This window comes from Cherax quadricarinatus, chromosome 17 (assembly GCF_038502225.1).
Source record: "Cherax quadricarinatus isolate ZL_2023a chromosome 17, ASM3850222v1, whole genome shotgun sequence".
NCBI classification, from domain to species: Eukaryota; Metazoa; Arthropoda; class Malacostraca; order Decapoda; family Parastacidae; genus Cherax; species Cherax quadricarinatus.
The window spans coordinates 27,796,825-27,820,314 of NC_091308.1; the positions used below are offsets into that span (position 1 = coordinate 27,796,825).

Here is a 23,490-nt window from a genome sequence, read left to right on the forward strand (position 1 = left end):
ATATAGATGTGTCTTGAATCTGTCTCAGGAAGTTTCCACACAATTAAAGAAAATGGGTCAACGGCAGACTCACTTAACCCTAACACAACGGCCATTTCCCACCAAGGCAGGGTGGCCCGAGAAAAAAAAACTTTCATTATTCACTCCATCACTGCCTTGCCAAAGGCGCGCTTACACTACAGTTATAAAACTGCAACATTAACACCCCTGAATGAACATTAAAATGGTATAAAATACCGACAGATTGTTAGGTAAGACACATATGCAACAGTTAGGTATCTTTATTTTGAAACGTTTCGCCTACACAGTAGGCTTCTTCAGTCGAGTACAGAAAAGTTGATAGAAGCAGAAGATACTTGAAGACGATGTAATCAGTCCATCACCCTTAAAGTTTTGAGGTGGTCAGTCCCTCAGTCTGGAGAAGAGCATTGTTCCGTTGTCTGAAACAATATGAAGTTGAAGTGACAGAATCGGGCCTTATATAGTCCCAGGAGGTGAGACGTAGGTTGATTTGGGAGGGCAGGTCCTTCTCAAACCCAGCCGTTCTCACTAGTAGAGGTTGTCGAAGTAGATGGTCTGTACCAAGATACCCTTGTGTTGCAGTGTCTGACAGAATGAACATTAAAATGGTATAAAATACCGACAGATTGTTAGGTAAGACACATATGCAACAGTTAGGTATCTTTATTTTGAAACGTTTCGCCTACACAGTAGGCTTCTTCAGTCGAGTACAGAAAAGTTGATAGAAGCAGAAGATACTTGAAGACGATGTAATCAGTCCATCACCCTTAAAGTTTTGAGGTGGTCAGTCCCTCAGTCTGGAGAAGAGCATTGTTCCGTTGTCTGAAACAATATGAAGTTGAAGTGACAGAATCGGGCCTTATATAGTCCCAGGAGGTGAGACGTAGGTTGATTTGGGAGGGCAGGTCCTTCTCAAACCCAGCCGTTCTCACTAGTAGAGGTTGTCGAAGTAGATGGTCTGTACCAAGATACCCTTGTGTTGCAGTGTCTGACAGAATGAACATTAAAATGGTATAAAATACCGACAGATTGTTAGGTAAGACACATATGCAACAGTTAGGTATCTTTATTTTGAAACGTTTCGCCTACACAGTAGGCTTCTTCAGTCGAGTACAGAAAAGTTGATAGAAGCAGAAGATACTTGAAGACGATGTAATCAGTCCATCACCCTTAAAGTTTTGAGGTGGTCAGTCCCTCAGTCTGGAGAAGAGCATTGTTCCGTTGTCTGAAACAATATGAAGTTGAAGTGACAGAATCGGGCCTTATATAGTCCCAGGAGGTGAGACGTAGGTTGATTTGGGAGGGCAGGTCCTTCTCAAACCCAGCCGTTCTCACTAGTAGAGGTTGTCGAAGTAGATGGTCTGTACCAAGATACCCTTGTGTTGCAGTGTCTGACAGAATGAACATTAAAATGGTATAAAATACCGACAGATTGTTAGGTAAGACACATATGCAACAGTTAGGTATCTTTATTTTGAAACGTTTCGCCTACACAGTAGGCTTCTTCAGTCGAGTACAGAAAAGTTGATAGAAGCAGAAGATACTTGAAGACGATGTAATCAGTCCATCACCCTTAAAGTTTTGAGGTGGTCAGTCCCTCAGTCTGGAGAAGAGCATTGTTCCGTTGTCTGAAACAATATGAAGTTGAAGTGACAGAATCGGGCCTTATATAGTCCCAGGAGGTGAGACGTAGGTTGATTTGGGAGGGCAGGTCCTTCTCAAACCCAGCCGTTCTCACTAGTAGAGGTTGTCGAAGTAGATGGTCTGTACCAAGATACCCTTGGTTCAGACACTGTACTTCCCTTTTCCAGGACTCAAGTCCGGCCCTGCAGGTTTCTCTGAATCCCTTCATAAATGTTACCTTGCTTACACTCCAACGGCATGTCAAGTCTTAAAAACAATTTGTCTCCATTCACTCCCATCTAACACACACACGCATGCTTGCTGGAAGATCAAACCCCTCGCACACCAAACCTTTACCCCCTCCCTCCAACCTTTCCTAGGCCGACCTTTACCCCGCCTTCCCTCCACTACAGATTTATACACTCTCGAAGTCATTCTATTTTGTTCCATCCTCTTTACATGTCCAAACTATCTCAACAACCCCTCCTCAGCTAGGTGTTTTACCTTGATCCGAGGACATACGGTGGTGTGGGTGCCTGTGAGCTAATTTCATTTTACTCCCGTTCAGTGTACTAGCCTCCACAAGCAGTGTTTATATTATTGTAACCACGAACGAGTGTTATTTAATCAATAGCAACACCGTGACTAGCCAAGGACTCGAACCTTTGTCGTTTTGGCCCTCCTCATGGTGAATGAAAATCATATGATGCTTTAAGCCACAGGACCACCAAATCCTACAACATTCAAGCACCTACGTGTATTAGAACATCTTGTGATTTTCGCTCACCATGAGGCGGTCCAAAATGACATAGGTTCAAGTCCTTGGCTAGTCGCAGTGTTGTTACTGATTAAATACCACTCCTTCGTGGTTACAATAATATAAATACTGCTTGTGGAGGCTAGTACACCTAACGGAGAGTAGAATGAAATTAGCTCAGAGGCACCCACACCACCGTATGTCCTCGGATTAAGGTAAAACACCTAGCTCTTCTGGGTGCTTCTTTATTGTAGGATTTGGTGGTCCTGTGGGTTAGAGGGTCATGTGATTGTCGCTCACTGTGAGGCGGGCCAAAACGACATGGGTTCAAGTTTTTGGCTAGTCGCAGTGTTATTATTGATTAAATACCGCTCGTTCATGGTTACATTAATATAAATATTGCTTGCGGAGGCTAGTACACCAAACGAGAGTAAAATGAAATTAGCTCAGAGGCACCCACACCACCATATGTCCTCGGATCAAGGTAAAACACCTAGCTCTGCTGAGTGCTTGATTCTTGTAGGATTTAGTGGTCCTGTGTGTTAGAGCATCGTGTGATTTTTCGCTCACCATGAGGCAGGCCAAAACGACATGGGTTCGAGTCCTTGGCTAGTCACAGTGTTGTTATTGATTAAATACCACTCGCTTGTGGTTACAATAACACACACACACACACACACACACATATATATATATATATATATATATATATATATATATATATATATATATATATATATATATATATATATATATATATATATATATATAGTGCTAGTCATGGCATTATGCTGCCCCTCCCCCACACATGTACAAAACACAAACACATACCATGAAAGATTATAATATATATATATTTGCACACTTACTGAGGTTTTAATACTTGGTGCGGCATCCTTTATGCATAATTACGTCCCCCAGCCATGTAGGAAGACTCACACAAATTCTACATGCCTCATGTAGAGCAGCCTCCAGCCGTGGGATGGAACTGATGTCCTTGCCCAGTAAACTTCGTTTCACTATTGACCAGAGGTTCTCAGTAGGGTTTAGGTCTGGGGAATTACCTGGCCAGTCATTAGAGAACCTCACTTCACAGTGCTTAAGCCACTGAACTACAGATTTGGCAGTATGACACGGTGCACCGTCCTGCATAAAAACCGTGGCCCCACACTTGTCAAATGCCTCAGGTAAATTGTCACACAATAACACCAGGTAATTATACTGATTCGTATACTGGTTTTTGCGAGCCTGGGTGTTTGGTGGTCCCACAGGCGTAGTGTGGGTCTAGCGAGTCAGTACCTCTGGGCAGGTACACGTCCCCTACGGTTGTAAGTGATGGTGAAGGTTGCTTCTTCACTCCAAAGAAATATCTTCCACTGAAGATATTTCTTTGCATAATCCAGCCTACGTTTCTTCTGTGACTTGGAGAGGATCGGTTTCTTAACCTGGAGGTGACTACTGTAGCCCAGTTCTGACACATGTCTGTTAACAGTTCTTACAGACGCCTCTGAGAAAAGATGTGGGTTCTTTTCTTTCAGTTCGCTAGCAGTTATCTTAGGTGTACTCTCTAACCTCTGTTAGAGAGTACACCTAAGATAACTGCTTCTTTAACACAGTTAAGGTACAAACAGATGTCTTCTTCGAGGTGCCAGGCCGAGGTTTGACAGAAGGTAACTCAACACTGCCACCAGCCTTGAAAGGCTGCCCCCAGTTCCTGGCTGAACGCTCACGCACACACTAACATTCTCCACTATTTCTTTCGTCTAGTGCCCAGCTTTGTGAAGACCTATGATTTGAGCTATAGTTTCAGGTGTTAAAGACTTCCTTTTACCCATAATCAAACATGAATAGCCCCAAAACCAAAGGAAACACCGGACGAAAGATGGGGCAGATGAGAGACAAAAGTACAACACTTCCTCCCACCATGGCAGCCACGTGAGCACTGAGGAGTCACTGTGGAGTGTGGCGACAGGCCATGACGTCATGCTAACAGCTGAGACCCCCGCATAATGCACTGACGAAAAAAGACCCCTGTATGGTAGGCCTTTTCGTCACGGCATTATGCAAGGGCGCTTACCCGGCATAATGCCGTGACTAACACTATATATATATATATATATATATATTATATATATATATATATATATATATATATATATATATATATATATATATATATATATATATATATATATATATATATGCTTAAAAATTCGCAAACAGGCGAAATAATTTTTTTTATTTATTTACAAACATTGTCTCTACATCCACAGCAGGACTCGAACCTGCTAACTCTGTATCAGAGTCCACAGTACTTTACCACTGAGCTAGACCCAATGATACAGTACTGTGGACTCTGATACAGAGTTAGCAGGTTCGAATCCTGCTGTGAACGTAGAGACAATGTTTATATATATATATATATATATATATATATATATATATATATATATATATATATATATATATATATATATATATATATATATATATATATATATATTGTAGATGAATGGTTCAGAGAACCGACACGTTGTTGAATTAGACACATGTGCAACTCTTGGGTATCTTTATTGAGGAAACGTTTCGCCACACAGTGGCTTCATCAGTCCATACAAAGGAGAAACGTGAAGAACAGGAGGAGATTGAGGTAATCAGTCCCTCAGCCTTGAGTCGATGTGGTCAGTCCATCAGTCTTGAATAGAATACGGTATATGAGCGGAGAAGCAGCTTATAAACCGTAGACAGGTGAGGGGCAGCAGTCGTAGGTGGTGTCACATTTGTCCAATGTGGAAGCACCTGACGTGAGACAGCAGGCCCGCCGGCCGAACTAGACAGGTCCTTCACACAACCCACCAACAAACTATTCTACCCAAGAAATAAGAAATTTAAAAATTTTATTATTTGTCCAATGTATTATTAAATTCTTCCCAGATTCTTTTAATTATAAATGGATCTAATTTATGTAAACCAAAGATTCCTTATAAAATTTGCGATAAAGTTTATTACGGTCAAACTGGTAAAAATCTCGAACTAAGATTAAAACAACATAAATATAGCATTAGAACTGGACAAGATTCCAATGCTCTATTTATTCATGTAAGAGATTTTAACCATCCAATTGATTTTCAAAAAGTTGAGAAAGTAGTATCAAGCAAGTCCATGGTCGACAGGAATATAATTGAATCTTGTTTCATAAAAAGCAGTTTTGACAATAATATGAATATTTCCTTTGGTTTATATAAATTAGATCTATTTATAATTAAAAGAATTTGGGAAGAATTTAATAATACATTGGACAAATAATAATTTTTTTTAATTTCTTATTTCTTGGGTAGAATAGTTTGTTGGTGGGTTGTGTGAAGGACCTGTCTAGTTGGGCCGGCAGGCCTGCTGTCTCACGTCAGGTGTTTCTTTGTTGTAGGATCTGATAGTGAGGTGTGGGCTACCCCTTTATATACCTTCCTTTGATGCTTTACTTTCATTGTTCCTTGATAATGTGAGTAGTCACGAAAGCGCTTGGAATTTCTCTATTATATATATATATATATATATATATATATATATATATATATATATATATATATATATATATATATATATATATATATAAACAGACAAATAAGTACTGGAAACAGAGTTTAGCGTTGCAGGAAGTTTGTATTTTGTGTCCAAGCGACGATAAAACAGCGGATGACAGCTGCGAGGGCTGGCATCAGGGCGGACCTAGGGGTGGGGACCCCGGGTGAGATCCGGGTATTCCCCAGGTGGCACCAAGGGAACGAGTGCCACACACACACACACACACACACACACCACGGCTGGCACCGCAGACGCAATAGGGTAGCCAGTGACTGTGAGACTGTCGAGGCGGTAAGAAGTGGTTGTCTCTCTTTCTCTCCCACCCCTGTTAACGCCACTGCCCGCCGCCCGGACTCAGTAAGAGTGAAGCCTAACTGGAGTAGCCACCTCTCGCACTGCTCCACGGTGAGACAGCAAGTTTACAGGGTTCGTGAATTTGTTATTTAAAGCTTTACCAGCTAAATATTTTCACGGTGGGGCGAACAGTTCCTGCTATACTGAAGGCGATGAGAAGTCCATTTGTCAAGCGTCGTAGAGGTGAGGGTGAGGTAGAACAAATCGATAAACACGACGTAGAGATTACGGTGGTGACGGGTGACCGCCGGGGCGCCGGTACTGACTCCAAGGTCTTCATCATTATCTACGATGCCCAGGGCAACCACTCCCCTACCCTGCGTCTACACAACAGGATCACCACCAACTGCCGTGGACAGACCTCCACCTTCAAGAGAAACACAGGTATCCCCAACCTATGTAACGTTGCCAGGATCGAGTTTTGGCTGGAGAAGTTCGGTGTGGGAGCTGGATGGTTTGTCGACCGCATCTGCGTAAGTGTGTTGGCGACGGGTGAGGCGGCGGTATTCCCGGTGATGCGATGGGTGAAGCCCCCAGCACACACTGTACTCACCGTTAATGACTGTCTCCTGCCTCAGGACACTCCTGATGACCTGAAACCGCAACGTATGACTAACCTTGGTAATAAGAAGACCACGTACCGCTACATACAGAACGTCCCTGATGGTCCTGTTCAGGTCAGTCTTTTCTGTCATATATACAATTTATTTATTTATTAATTTACTCTGTGTGTACTCAATTGTACTCACTTAATTGTGGTTGCAGGGGTCGAGACTCAGCTCCTGGCCTCGCTTCTTCAATGAGTATTACTAGGTCCTCTCTCTCCCTGCTCCATGTGTTAGTTACCATTTGGTCCTAGGCACATGTCGATTAGACACTAGGCCTGTTGTATGTGCATGCATGTGTATGTATGTGTGTGTGTACTCACCTATTTGTACTCACCTATTTGTGGTTGCAGGGGTCGAGTCTTAGCTCCTGGCCCCGCCTCTTCACCGGTTGCTACTGGGCCCTCTCTCTCCCCGCTCCATGAGCTTTATCAAACCTCGTCTTAAAACTGTGTATGGTTCCTGCCTCCACTACGTCATTTTCTAGGCTATTCCACTGCCTTACAACTCTATGACTGAAGAAATACTTCCTAATATCTCTCTGACTCATTTGTGTCTTCAACTTCCAATTGTGGCCTCTTGTTTCTGTGTCCCCTCCCTGGAACATCCTGTCTTTGTCCACCTTGTCTATTCCACGCAGTATTTTATATGTCGTTATCATGTCTCCCCTGACCCTCCTGTCCTCCAGTGTCGTCAGGCCGATTTCCCTTAATCTTTCTTCATAGGACATTCCCCTTAGCTCTGGAACTAACCTTGTCGCAAACCTTTGTACTTTCTCTAGTTTCTTGACGTGCTTTATCAAGTGCGGGTTCCAAACAGGTGCTGCATACTCCAGTATGGGCCTGACATACACGGTGTACAGTGTCTTGAACGATTCCTTACTAAGGTATCGGAATGCTGTTCTCAGGTTTGCCAGGCGCCCATATGCTGCAGCAGTTATCTGGTTGATGTGTGCTTCCGGAGACATGCTCGGTGTTATACTCACCCCAAGATCTTTCTCCTTGAGTGAGGTTTGCAGTCTTTGGCCACCTAGCCTATACTCGGTCTGTGGTCTTCTGTGCCCTTCCCCTATCTTCATGACTTTGCATTTGGCAGGATTAAATTCGAGAAGCCATTTGCTGGACCAGGTGTCCAGTCTGTCCAGGTCTCTTTGAAGTCCTGCCTGGTCCTCATCAGATTTAATTCTCCTCATTAACTTCACATCATCTGCAAACAGGGACACTTCTGAGTCTAACCCTTCCATCATGTCGTTCACATATACCAAAAATAGCACTGGTCCTAGGACCGACGCTGTGGGACCCCGCTCGTCACAGGTGCCCACTGTGATACATCATTACGTACCATGACTCGTTGTTGTCTCCCTGTCAGGTATTCTCTGATCCATTGCAGTGCCCTTCCTGTTATATGCGCCTGATGCTCTAGCTTCTGCACTAATCTCTTGTAAGGAACTGTGTCAAAGGCCTTCTTGCAGTCCAAGAAGATGCAATCAACCCACCCCTCTCTCTCGTGTCTTACTTCTGTTATTTTATCATAAAACTCCAGAAGGTTTGTGACACAGGATTTGTGTGTGTGTGTGTGTGTGTGTGTGTGTGTGTGTGTGTGTGTGTGTGTGTGTGTGTACTCACCTATTTGTACTCACCTATTTGTGGTTGCAGGGGTCGAGTCACAGCTCCTGGCCCCGCCTCTTCGCTAACTGCTACTAGGTCCTCTCTCTCCCTGCCCCATGAGCTCTATCATACCTCGCCTTAAAACTATGTATGGTTCCTGCCTCCACCACATCACTTTCTAGGCTATTCCATGGCCTGACCACTCTATGACTGAAGAAATACTTCCTAACATCCCTTTGATTCATCTGAGTCTTCAACTTCCAATTGTGACCTCTTGTGTCTGTGTCCCATCTCTGGAACATCCCGTCTTTGTCCACCTCGTCTATTCCGCGCAGTATTTTATATGTCGTTATCATGTCTCCCCTGACCCTCCTGGCCTCCAGTGTCGTCAGGCCGATTTCCCTCAACCTTTCTTCATAGGACAATCCCCGTAGCTCTGGGACTAGTCTTGTTGCAAACCTTTGCACTTTCTCTAATTTCTTGACGTGCTTGACTAGGTGTGGATTCCAAACTGGTGCTGCATACTCCAGTATGGGCCTGACGTAGATGGTGTACAGAGTCTTAAACGAATCCTTACTGAGGTATCGGAACGCTATCCGTAGGTTTGCCAGGCGCCCGTATGCTGCAGCAGTTATCTGATTGATGTGCGCCTCAGGAGATATGCTCGGTGTTATACTCACCCCCAGATCTTTTTCCTTTAGTGAGGTTTGCAGTCTTTGGCCATCTAAACTATATTGTGTCTGCGGTCTTCTTTGCCCTTCCCCAATCTTCATGACTTTGCATTTGGCAGGGTTAAATTCAAGGAGCCAGTTGCTGGACCAGGCTTGTAGCCTGTCCAGATCTCTTTGTAGTCCTGCCTGATCCTCGTCCGATTCGATTCTTCTCATTAACTTCGCATCATCTGCAAACAAGGACACTTCTGAGTCTATGTGTGTATGTGTGTGTGTATGCGTGTGTGTGTGTGTGTATGTGTGTGTGTGTGTGTGTGTGTGTGTGTGTGTGTGTGTGTGTGTGTGTGTGTGTGTGTGTGTGTGAGCGTGTGTGTGTGTGTGTTTGTTTATGTGCGTAATCACATCACGTTTTCGAGGTACACAGTGACTCATTCGTCAAGAAAATGACAGGAATTTGTATGTTTTTCATCGTAATCAAAATGCATAATATGATGTTACTTTTTTGCGATAAGGTAAATAACCACTGTGATAAAAAGGTGGAAAATTTCTGTAAGTGCTTGAGAATGGTTCATGTGGAAAGCTCCAGATTGCCGTCGAAATTCATACCTGAACAACTTCCAGCGGAAGGTTTACTCTGACCAGAATGTTAGCGAGCAGCGGGAAGAATACCATGAGACGAGGGAACAAGACTCACTGCTGGTGAGGCTGACATGAGTTAATTTTATTCCATAGAAGAATTTAAAGGTAAAAATCCTAATCATTGTGAAGTGCATCTCCAGTTATTCTCAAGGTCCGCTTGGATGATGATGTGAAAACACCGGTGGTTGGTTATTTAATTGGGCTTTAAACATTATTTAAAGAACCTGTTTGCCACCACCACTCAATGATACTTAAATTCCCATTTTAGGGATTAAAGTAATATCTCAGTGTATATATATATATTATTAACACATCGGCCGATTCCCACCAAGGCAGGGTGGCCACCAAGGCAGGGTGGCCACCAAGGCAGGGTGGCCATCAAGGCAGGGTGGCCCGGGAAAGAAAAACTTTCATCATAAGAACATAAGAACATAAGAATGTAGGAACACTGCAGAAGGCCTACTGGCCCATACAAGGCAGGTCCTTATCAAAACGACATCTACCTAAAGCTACTCAAGAAATTACTCACTCCATCACTGTCTTGCCAGAGGTATGCCCACACCACAGTTTTAAAATTGCAGCATTAACACCCCTCCTTCAGAGTGCAGACACTGTACTTCCCATCTCCAGGACTCAAGTCCGGGCTGCCGGTTTCCCTGAAACCCTTCATAAATGTTACCTTGCTTACACTCCAACAGCACGTCAAGTCCTAAAAACCATTTGTCTCCATTCGCTCCTGTCTAATACTCACGCACGCTTGCTTAAAGTCCAAGCCCCTCGCACACAAACCCTCCTTTACCCCCCCCAACCTTTCCTAGGCGGATCCCTACACACACACACAGACACACACACACACACACACACACACACACACACACACACACACACACACACACATTGCAGTGATGTATAATCCACCACAGAACTGCAGGAGGCCAAGAGAGGAATATGAAGAGAGCAACAGAGCAATGGTGGACACACTTGCTGAGGTGGCAAGAAGAGCTCACTCCAGCAGAGCAAAGTTGCTGGTTATGGGGGATTTCAACCACAGGGAGATTGACTGGGAAAACCTGGAGCCACATGGGGGTCCCGAAACATGGAGAGCCAGGATGTTGGACGTGGTGCTGGAAAACCTCATGCACCAACATGTTAAGGACACTACCAGAGTGAGAGGGGAGGATGAACCAGCAAGATTGGACCTTGTGTTCACCCTGGGCAGCTCAGACATTGAGGACATCAAGTATGAGAGTCCCCTAGGAGCTAGCGACCACGTGGTTCTGTGCTTTGAATACATAGTAGAGCTGCAAGTGGAGAGAATAACAGGAGTAGAATGGGAAAAACCTGACTATAAAAGAGGGGACTACATAGGGTTGAAGAACTTCCTGCGGGAGGTCCAGTGGGACAGAGAACTGGCAGGAAAGCCAGTAAATGAAATGATGGAATATGTAGCAACAAAATGCAAGGAGGCAGTGGAAAGGTTCATTCCCAAGGGCAACAGTAACAACGGGAAGACCAGAACAAGCCCCTGGTTCACCCGACGGTGTAAGGAGGCAAAAACAAAGTGCAATAGAGAATGGAAAAAGTACAGAAGGCAGAGAACACACGAAAATAGGGAGATCAGTCGCAGAGCCAGGAATGAGTACGCACAGGTAAGGAGGGAGGCCCAGCGACAGTATGAAAATGACATAGCATCGAGAATCAAGACTGACCCGAAACTGTTGTATAGCCACATCAGGAGGAAGACAACAGTCAAAGACCAGGTGATCAGATTAAGGACAGAAGGTGGAGAACTCACAAGAAATGATCAGGAGGTATGTGAGGAGCTGAACAGGAGATTCAAGGAAGTTTTTACAGTAGAGACAGGAAGGGCTGTGGGAAGACAGAACAGAAGGGAACATCAAGAGGGAATATACCAACAAGTGTTGGATGACATACGAACAACTGAGGAGGAGGTGAAGAAGCTCTTAAGTGACCTTGACACCTCAAAGGCGATGGGACCGGACAACATCTCCCCATGGGTCCTTAGAGAAGGAGCAGAGATGCTGTGTGTGCCTCTAACCACAATCTTCAACACATCCCTTGAAACTGGGCAACTACCTGAGAAATGGAAGACAGCTAATGTAGTCCCCATATTTAAGAAAGGAAACAGAAACGAGGCACTAAACTACAGACCTGTGTCTCTGACATGTATCGTGTGCAAGGTCATGGAGAAGATTATCAGGAGGAGAGTGGTCGAACACCTGGAAAGGAACAAGATTATAAATGAAAACCAGCATGGGTTCATGGAAGGCAAATCTTGTATCACAAACCTCCTGGAGTTTTATGACAAGGTAACAGAAGTAAGACACGAGAGAGAGGGTTGGGTAGATTGCGTTTTCCTAGACTGCAGGAAGGCCTTTGACACAGTTCCCCACAAGAGATTAGTGCAGAAGCTGGAGGATCAGGCACACGTAAAAGGAAGGGCACTGCAATGGATAAGGGAATACCTGACAGGGAGGCAGCAACGAGTCATGGTACGTGAAGAGGTATCACAGTGGGCGCCTGTTACGAGCGGGGTCCCACAGGGGTCAGTTCTAGGACCAGTGCTATTTTTGATATATGTGAACGACATGATGGAAGGAATTGACTCTGAAGTGTCCCTGTTCGCAGATGACGTGAAGCTGATGAGAAGAATTAAATCGGACGAGGATGAGGCAGGACTGCAAAGAGACCTGGAGAGGCTGGACATGTGGTCCAGTAACTGGCTTCTCGAATTCAATCCAGCCAAATGCAAAGTCATGAAGATTGGGGAGGGGCAAAGAAGACCGCAGACAGAGTATAGGCTAGGTGGACAAAGACTACAGACCTCACTCAGGGAGAAAGACCTTGGGGTGACCATAACACCGAGCACATCACCGGAGGCACACATCAACCAAATAACCGCTGCAGCATACGGGCGCCTGGCAAACCTGAGAATAGCGTTCCGATACCTTAATAAGGAATCGTTCAAGAAACTATACACTGTGTATGTTAGGCCCATACTGGAGTATGCAGCACCAGTCTGGAACCCACACCTGGTCAAGCACGTCAAGAAGTTAGAGAAAGTACAAAGGTTTGCAACAAGGCTAGTCCCAGAGCTCAAGGGAATGTCGTACGAGGAAAGGTTAAGGGAAATCGGACTGACGACACTGGAGGACAGAAGGGTCAGGGGAGACATGATAACGACATACAAGATACTGCGGGGAATAGACAAGGTGGACAGAGATAGGATGTTCCAGAGAGGGGACACAGGGACAAGGGGTCACAACTGGAAGCTGAAGACTCAGACGAGTCACAGGGACGTTAGGAAGTATTTCTTCAGTCATAGAGTTGTCAGCAAGTGGAATAGCCTAGCAAGTGAAGTAGTGGAGGCAGGAACCATACATAGTTTTAAGAAGAGGTATGACAAAGCTCAGGAAGCAGAGAGAGAGAGGATCCAGTAGCGATCAGTGAAGAGGCGGGGCCAGGAGCTGAGTCTCGACCCCTGCAACCACAATTAGGTGAGTACAATTAGGTGAGTACACATACACACACACACATATATATATATATATATATATATATATATATATATATATATATATATATATATATATATATATATATATATATATATATATATATATATATATATATATATATATGTATTTATGTGTGTGTGTGTGTGTGTGTGTGTTCGGATCTCAGCCTGCACTCACGCTCAAGACGAAGAGAGAGAGAGAGAGGAGTGAGTAATAAGAAGCATGCTGACCTAAACATTTAATATAAACACCCGGGGCCACCTGTACTGAAGAAGACTCTTTGGATTATTAACCCAAGCGAGTTAATAACCCTAGTTAGTTAATAACCCTTGCGAGTTAATAATCCATGATAACACAAGCTTATTTTCGCTGGGGCCTTTACGTCTTTATTCTCCAGGATGAGACGCACGACAATTAATTATTAACTCTTAGGTATGTCTTCTTGGTGTTGGGTGAAGACGAACAGCAGATGTAAGGAGATTTACTTGCATGTCTCACCTCCGTCGTAATCAAAACAATAACCTCTGTCATGCATAATAGCGCATCAAGTGTCATCTTTACCAGGGAGATGAACAGTCATTATATAGGACCATTAACTTAGATACCAGAGTAAGAAAGTTCGAAACCCTTGCATATATAGAAGTTTTAGGTTGTGTGTCTAGGGAGATTATGGCCGTATAGGATTAACGTTATTTCGAGCCCACGTAATCAAGAATGGATTTTAAAGAATTTATGCAATTTTTTGAAGCATGATGCCAAAACTAAAATGGACGTGACTCAGTCGCTTCAGAGTCCTAGAAAAGTGTATTCTAATCTCGTACGTCCAGCCCCCCCCCCCCCCGTCCCTCTACGTCAATCCGTGCGAAAGGAATAACGCAGAATGTGGCATAAATTATTATATGGAGTTAAATATCAGAATTGAAGAAATGAAACCACCAATGATGAGCATTCACTAATTATAGAAACTATCCCAATTACTCCAAATTAATGAGCAAGTTGGGACCTACATAACTCAATGTGAAGCCAAATCTTTCTCTGCGTAAGAGACACCAGAATTTAAGATTTGAAGCCGATCAGAAGAGGCATTCTCCAGTCGTTGCAGAGAAGCCAATTTGTTAAAGAAAACTGCAAAAGCAAAGTTTAAATGAACAAAACCAGTGCTCAGCTTCTGAGAAAAACACATTGGCATAAAACATTTTAAGTGGAGGAGAGAGGCGCAGCCTCGCTCTTGTTTACAACATGTAACTGTTATGTGGAATACTGTAGCAGCACACTACATTCTACTCTGGCATCCGCTGACACCTGGCTCTTACAGTGCCACCTGACACCTGGCTCTTACAGTGCCAGCTGACACCTAGCTCTCATAGTGTCAGCTAAAGGACAAACACCCAAGGTAGAAGAAAGAAACCCAAAGGAGAAAGAGGAAAGAGGAAAGGGGAAAGGGAAAAGGGAAAAAAGAATTAGGTTAAGTCACAGGTGTTCTGAAGTTTGGAGCATTTTACAATGTAATGGGGAAGGAAGGCATCTTACAGAGACAACACCAGGACTAAGATTCATACAAAGAAAGTTGTGTATTAGGTAGGATTCAACGAGATGGCGACTGTGAAAGTTAGAAGTAGGGAAGACAGTTTTATCAGAAGACTAGTCAATAGGATGACTGTGATCTCTGACATGACAGAAAAGAGCATTGTTGCTGTCGGCAAGTCTAACACTACTTTTGTTCTCCCTGAGTCTGTCAGAAAGAGATCGGCCAATTTCTCCAAATTATTGAAGAGGACAGGAGGAACAAGAAATAGAGTAGACACCAGGAGCATCTATAGAGGGAGGAGAGCTATGAACTAGATTAGTGCGAAGAGTGTTAGTCTGGCGAAAAGTAAGTTTGATGTCTAAGGAACGGAGAGAATTGTTGAGATTAGAAAGACTGGAAATGTAGGGAAGGCAGAGGACAGAAGAGTTCCCAGGAGTAGAGAGTTTGGGAGAGAAGAAAGTCCGTTTAGTATGACGACCATCACCTGCGTGACACGCCATGAAACTCTGAAGGCATGTGGCACCTTGAGACGTTGATATCACTTATCTGTACATGACGGGGTTGAGACTCTGCTCCGGGGACGTCCCCTTCCCTTAGAGTTGGGAGTCGCCTGACGTGGGGGATTAGGTACGTTACCATGCGGATTTTTTTCAGTTAAAATTATCCTACCAGAGTATACCAGAAAGCAATTTTTTTATGTGCCTTCCTGGCTTCTAGCCTGTGTCTGGCTTGTAATATATGCAAGTTTAAATCCTTCGACTTTGTTGAGCGCGACGTTGCTATCACTTAAATTTTATTGCGTTTTGGACAGTGTCGAGTTATTGAGGTTCAAGCAGAGAGAGCGGGAACTTGCCAACAAAAAATTTTGGAACTTTAATTATGCAAAAGATATCCTGAGTAAATATTTACAGTCGAATGAATTAAATATTTGTGGAACGTGTAAGTTGTACATCATTGTGCAAACTTAAACTTATCACTGACGTGTACATATTTTTATTATTAAGTGTACTATCAGGTGCGTTGCTGTACATCAGCGTCTCGTTAGACTGGTCCTTCAGTGACAGTGTCTCGTTAGACTGGTCCTTCAGTGACAGTGTCTCGTTAGACTGGTCCTTCAGTGACAGTGTCTCGTTAGACTGGTCCTTCAGTGACAGTGTCTCGTTAGACTGGTCCTTCAGTGACAGTGTCTCGTTAGACTGGTCCTTCAGTGACAGTGTCTCGTTAGACTGGTCCTTCAGTGACAGTGTCTCGTTAGACTGGTCCTACAGTGACAGTGTCTCGTTAGACTGGTCCTACAGTGACAGTGTCTAGTTAGACTGGTCCTACAGTGACAGTGTCTGGTTAGACTGGTCCTACAGTGACAGTGTCTCGTTAGACTGGTCCTACAGTGACAGTGGTTAGACTGGTCCTACAGTGACAGTGTCTGGTTAGACTGGTCCTACAGTGACAGTGTCTGGTTAGACTGGTCCTACAGTGACAGTGTCTGGTTAGACAGGTCCTACAGTGACAGTGTCTGGTTAGACTGGTCCTACAGTGACAGTGGTTAGACTGGTCCTACAGTGACAGTGGTTAGACTGGTCCTACAGTGACAGTGTCTGGTTAGACAGGTCCTACAGTGACAGTGTCTAGTTAGACTGGTCCTACAGTGACTATCTGGTTAGGCTGGTCCTAACACTGGTCTGTAGTGTCTTAGTCTTTCTTTATATAGCGACACAATGTTCTTTAGTTCCATTAACTTTCTCCGGCGTTGCGTAACAGAGCAGTGGCGCTGCTCTGTTGCCCATCGGCGAGCTCCTCACAGGAGTTTCCTTTTCCTGTGTATGTGCCAGTCTCTATCCTCAATCTTATAGTGTTCCTGTGACTCTAGTTACTGTACTGGCTCTTATTTATTAAATGAATTTGTGCTTCTCTTCTCACTGTAAGTTTTTCATTCTTGCTTCTCTGGTGTTTCTCATTTTTTTTCAGGTGACCTTTGGACTCGTTTAGTTTTATAATTCTGCTTCTGTTTGCAATATTTGTTATTCCTGTAACATTCCCTTTGCAATTTGAGAGCTGGTCTAATAACCTCCTGCTTAAGATTCCGCTCCTTGCACACAGTCTGTACTATGGCCTACCTCTGTTTTAATTAACTCCTCTTTAGAATCGTATGACACTTTTTACTTCTTGCCAGCACTTCTGAGTGAGACAGTCTAGCTGAACATGCGTGTTTGGCGAGTCTAACACACATTAAATCATTCCTTCACAGTTTTCCTTCCTATATGTCAATCTTTTGCTTTCTTTTCCCTTCCCTTACATTTCCACCTCCACTAGGTACTTGTATATAAGCACGCAGTGATTTATCACTGTAATGGGAAGCTTCACTGTTGACTGTCGTTATGCCAGACACTCTTGTGAACCACTGACGTGTTGCACACGAAAATCACTCCCTATGAAAACAAAAGACTCCGCAGACGATGCAACATCCACCCAATGAAAAGCAGGGGTACCACTAGCACGATAAGAGACAAAACAATAAGTGTTAGGGACCCAAGACTGTTTAATTGCCTCCCAGCATACATAAGGGGGATTGCCAATAGACCCCTGACTGTCTTCAAGATAGGTTTGGACAGTCACCTAAAGTCAGTGCCTGATCAACCGGGTTGTGTTTCGTACGTCGGTTTACGTGCTGCCAACAGTAACAACCTGGTTGATCAGACCCTGATCCACCATCAGGCCTGGTCACAGACCAGGCCGCCGGGGTGTTGACCCGCGAAACATTCTCCAGGTATACCACCACACACCCTGCCCTAACATCACAACCACCCACACTGCCCTAACCTCACCACCACACTCACCCTGCTCTACCCTCACCACCACACTCACCCTGCCCTAACTTCACCGCCACACCCACCCTGCCCTAACCTCATCACCACACTCACCCTTCTCTACCCTCACCACCACACTCACCCTGCCCTAGCCTCACCACCACACGCACCTTGCCCGAGCCTCACCACCACACCAACCCTGCCCTAACCTCACTACCACACCCACCCTGCCCTAACCTCACCACCACACCCACCCTGCCCTAACCTCACCATCACACCCACCCTGCCCTAACCTCACCACTACACCCACCCTGCCCTAACCTCATCACCACACCCACCCTGCTCTTCCTGGCCATCTCCTCACACACCCTCGTCTTCCTGGCCACCTCCCTCACACACTCTCGTCTTCCTGGCCACCTCCCTTACACACCCTCGTCTTCCTGGCCACCTCCCTCATACATCCTCGTCTTCCTGGCCACCTCCCTCACACATCCTCGTCTTCCTGACCACCTCCCTCACACACCCTCGTCTTCCTAGCCACCTCCCTCACACATCCTCGTCTTCCTGGCCACCTCCCTCACACTCCTTCGTCTTCCTGGCCACCTCCCTCACACATCCTCGTCTTCCTGGCCACCTCCCTCACACACTCTCGTCTTCCTGGCCACCTCACACACCCTCGTCTTCCTGGCCACCTCCATCACACACCCTCGTCTTCCTGGCCACCTCCCTCACACACCCTCGTCTTCCTGGCCGCCTCCCTCACACACCCTCGTCTTCCTGGCCACCTCCCTCACAGTATTTATCATATCTGTCTTTGTTCCTCTTCCCCAGGATGCCACCTGCAACAGTTGACTAACAACTAGGTACCTGTTTGCCGCTTCGTGAACAGAAACACTAAAAGTTTTAGGAGACTTGTACATATGGCTCACTCCGGTTACCTGTACATTGCCTGTAGTTGTTTCGAGGAGTCACTACCCCAGCGGCCCGGTCCCAGACTAGGTCTCCCGGTTCCTGGCTTGATCGACCAGGCTATTGTTGCCAGCAGCAGAAAGTCCACCGTAAACACCGCAGGAATTGACCTAAGGAGCTTATCGAGTTTCCTCCTGAAGTCGGCGAGAGGTTTGTTGACAATCCCACTCATTGAAGGGATCGTTTTTAAGATTCTTGGTCCCCTTACATACATTAAATTCTTAGTGTAGTTATTACACCGTCTTCATTACGTTTTGCTTTCATGTGGAGTGATTTGAATGTGCAGATTTGGATACAATCCAGCCAGAATTGTATCTTTCGCGCCTACTTTCTAAGGAGTACAGTTCTCGGGATTTGAAGCATTTCCAGTAGTTACTTGCTTGGTTTTATATGAACAGACAAGGTTCTCTGGACGTTCTCTAGAACTGCAATTTCTTTTGCCTTGAAGAGGCTCGTTAGTATGCATATTCCAGCCTAGACTGAACAAGTGACAAGTGCCTCGGCATCTCTTGTTTTGAATGTTTAGTTATCCAGCAATTGTGTGTATTATTACGCCATGGTCACACTTGCCCAAGATTTTTTCAAAGTCCCTCTACACTACAATTGCATATTGTTTGTCTGCCAGTGTACCCAAGACCATTTTATAATGGTCCAATATTCACAAAAGGCAGGAGCGTCCCTCTGGAACCCATGTTGACCTGGTTTATGTAATTGTTGTGATTCCATATGTCTGACAGTCCAGCTTCTTAAAACGCTTTCAAAGTTTTGATTATGATATCATTATCGGTCTGTAGTTTTCTTTTTTTTCGATTGCTTTACTGGCAATTTGGTGGAATGGGACTGTGTCGGTGGTGTTTTAATGACCGTGGAATGATACTTGGGTCCAGACTTGTCCACACAATGTTTAAGGCACGAGACAACGGCTTGTTACAGTCCTTGATGAATATGGAGTTGCACGAGTCAGGGCCTGGAGCAGAGTGCACGGTCATTATGTCAACAGTTTGTTCGAACTGGTGGGTCAGGGTTACGTCAGAAACTGTAGAGATGTCGTCAGTGTTTAGTCTTATTCATGAAAAATTATTTCGAGTACTCACCCTTGAGAGTGATTAATGGTTGGATCAACACAGAGTTGTACCGTGATTTCGGTATTTCCCTAGCCCAGAATTGAACTCAGGTCTTCCGGTTGTGAGCAGAATGCGCTGCCACTCAGCTATCAGACCTATTAGTCTTTACTTGTTGTTTTCTTTCTAAATAATGGAGGTTTTAAGTCATTAAATAGTCAAAGATTCATTAATTCTCTCACAGATCGAGTCGGAGTGCTTCCCATTCTCAGGGGTTGTATGACCCTAACGGGTTTAGCGCTTTCCCCAGTAATGTGGGCATCTTGGTTCACCCAGTGCCAGCACCATCAGTCTGGGTGAACCAAAGTTTCTTCAATAGTAGGCTACATGACCAGAAATCCATGTACTCACCTATTTGTGGTTGCAGGGGTCGAGTCCTAGCTCCTGGCCCCGCCTCTTCACCGGTTGATACTGGGCCCTCTCTCTCCCCGCTCCATGAGCTTTATCAAAACTCGTCTTAAAACTGTGTATGGTTCCTGCCTCCACTACGTCATTTTCTAGGCTATTCCACTGCCTTACAACTCTATGACTGAAGAAATACTTCCTACTATCTCTTTGACTCATTTGTGTCTTCAACTTCCAATTGTGGCCTCTTGTTTCTGTGTCCCCTCCCTGGAACATCCTGTCTTTGTCCACCTTGTCTATTCCACGCAGTATTTTATATGTCGTTATCATGTCTCCCCTGACCCTCCTGTCCTCCAGTGTCGTCAGGCCGATTTCCCTTAATCTTTCTTCATAGGACATTCCCCTTAGCTCTGGAACTAACCTTGTCGCAAACCTTTGTACTTTCTCTAGTTTCTTGACGTGCTTTATCAAGTGCGGGTTCCAAACAGGTGCTGCATACTCCAGTATGGGCCTGACATACACGGTGTACAGTGTCTTGAATGATTCCTTACTAAGGTATCGGAATGCTGTTCTCAGGTTTGTCAGGCGCCCATATGCTGCAGCAGTTATCTGATTGATGTGTGCTTCCGGAGACATGCTCGGTGTTATACTCACCCCAAGATCTTTCTCCTTGAGTGACGTTTGCAGTCTTTGGCCACCTAGCCTATACTCTGTCTGTGGTCTTCTGTGCCCTTCCCCTATCTTCATGACTTTACATTTGGCAGGATTAAATTCGAGAAGCCAGTTTCTGGACCAGGTGTCCAGTCTGTCCAGGTCTCTTTGAAGTCCTGCCTGGTCCTCATCTGATTTAATTCTCCTCATTAACTTCACACCATGTGTGTGTGTGTGTGTGTGTGTGTGTGTGTGTGTGTGTGTGTACTCACCTATTTGTGGTTGCAGGGGTCGATTCATAGCTCCTGGCCCCGCCTCTTCGCTGATTGCTACTAGGACCTCTCTCTCCCTGCTCCATGAGCTTTATCATACCTCGCCTTAAAACTATGTATGGTTCCCGCCTCTACTACGTCACTTTCTAGGCTATTCCACGGCCTGACTACTCTATGACTGAAGAAATACTTCCTAACATCCCTTTGATTCATCTGAATCTTCAACTTCCAATTGTGACTTCTTGTGTCTGTGTCCCTTCCCTGGAACATCCCGTCTTTGTCCACCTTGTCTATTCCGCGCAGTATTTTATATGTCGTTATCATGTCTCCCCTTACCTTCCTGTCCTCCAGTGTCGTCAGGCCGATTTCCCTCAACCTTTCTTCGTAGGACAATCCCCTTAGCTCTGGGGCTAGTCTTGTTGCAAACCTTTGCACTTTCTCTAATTTCTTGACGTGCTTGACCAGGTGTGGATTCCAAACTGGTACTGTATGGGCGTGACGTAAATGGTATACAGAGTCTTGAACGATTCCTTACTGAGGTATCGGAACGCTATCCGTAGGTTTGCCAGACGCCCGTATGCTGCAGCAGTTATCTGATTGATGTGCCCCTCAGGAGATGTGCTCGGTGTTATACTCACCCCCAGATCTTTTTCCTTGAGTGAGGTTTGCAGTCTTTGGCCATCTAAACTATATTGTGTCTGCGGTCTTCTTTGCCCATCCCCAATCTTCATGACTTTGCATTTGGTAGGGTTAAACTCAAGGAGCGAGTTGCTGGACCAGACTTATAGCCTGTCCAGTTCTCTTTGTAGTCCTGCCTGATCCTCGTCCGATTGTGCGCGCGCGCGCGCGCGTGTGTGTGTGTGTGTGTGTGTGTGTACTCACCTAATTGTACTCACCTAATTGTGGTTGCAGGGGTCGAGACTCAGCTCCTGGCCCCGCCTCTTCACTGATCGCTACTAGGTCCTCTCCCTCTCTGCTTCCTGAGCTTTGTCATATCTCTTCTTAAAACTATGTATGGTTCCTGCCTCCACTACTTCACTTGCTAGGCTATTCCACTTCCTGACGACTCTATGACTGAAGAAATACTTCCTAACGTCCCTGTGACTCGTCTGAGTCTTCATCTTCCAGTTGTGACCCCTTGTTTCTGTGTCCCCTCTCTGGAACATCCTATCTCTGTCCACCTTGTCTATTCCCCGCAGTATCTTGTATGTCGTTATCATGTCTCCCCTGACCCTTCTGTCCTCCAGTGTCGTCAGTCCAATTTCCCTCAACCTTTCCTCGTACGACATTACCCTGAGCTCTGGGACTAGCCTTGTTGCAAACCTTTGTACTTTCTCTAACTTCTTGACATGCTTGACCAGGTGTGGGTTCCAGACTGGTGCTGCATACACCAGTATGGGCCTAACATACACAGTGTACAGTGTCTTGAACGATTCCTTATTAAGGTATCGGAACGCTATTCTCAGGTTTGCCAGGCGCCCGTATGCTGCAGCAGTTATTTGGTTGATGTGTGCCTCCGGTAACGTGCTCGGTGTTATGGTCACCTCAAGGTCTTTCTCCCTGAGTGAGGTCTGTAGTCTTTGTCCACCTAGCCTATACTCTGTCTGCGGTCTTCTTTGCCCCTCCCCAATCTTCATGACCTTACATTTGGCAGGGTTGAATTCGAGAAGCCGGTTTCTGGACCACATGTCCAGCCTGTCCAGGTCTCTTTGTAGTCCTGCCTCATCCTCATCCGATTTAATTCTTCTCATCAGCTTCACATCATCTGCGAAAAGGGACACTTCAGAGTCTATTCCTTCCATCATGTCGTTCGCATATATCAAAAATAGCACTGGTCCTAGAACTGACCCCTGTGGGACCCCGCTCGTCACAGGCACCCACTGTGATACCTCTTCAGTTACCATGACTCGTTGTTGCCTCCCTGTCAGGTATTCCCTGATCCATTGCAGTGCCCTCCCTGTTATATGCGCCTGATCCTCCAGCTTCTGCACTAATCTCTTGTGGGGAACTGTGTCAAAAACCTTCCTGCAGTCTAGGAAAATGCAATCAACCCACCCCACTCTCTCGTGTCTTACTTCTGTTACCTTGTCATAAAACTCCAGAAGATTTGTGTGTGTGTGTGTGTGTGTGTGTGTGTGTGTGTGTGTGTGTGTGTACTCACCTAACTGTGGTTGCAGGGGTCGACTCATAGCTCCTGGCCCCGCCTCTTCACTGGTCGCTACTAGGCCCACTCTCTCCCTGCTCCACGAGCCTGATCATACCTCTTCTTAAAGCTATGTATGGATCCTGCCTCATATATATATATATATATATATATATATATATATATATATATATATATATATATATATATATATATATATATATATATATATATATATATATATATATTATATATTTCC

General features: G+C 45.0%; 1 protein-coding gene across 1 annotated transcript in view; it reads left to right on the plus strand.

Annotated features, from left to right (window-relative positions):
- The first annotated feature begins 6,239 nt into the window (after nt 1–6,239).
- Nucleotides 6,240–23,490, plus strand: part of LOC128686355 (allene oxide synthase-lipoxygenase protein) — a 180,351-nt gene continuing 163,100 nt past the window's right edge. The window contains exon 1 of the mRNA XM_053773199.2: nt 6,240–7,014. Within this exon, the coding sequence (XP_053629174.1) occupies nt 6,490–7,014 (525 nt within the window). The 5' untranslated portion in view covers nt 6,240–6,489. The remainder of the gene's footprint in view (nt 7,015–23,490) is intronic.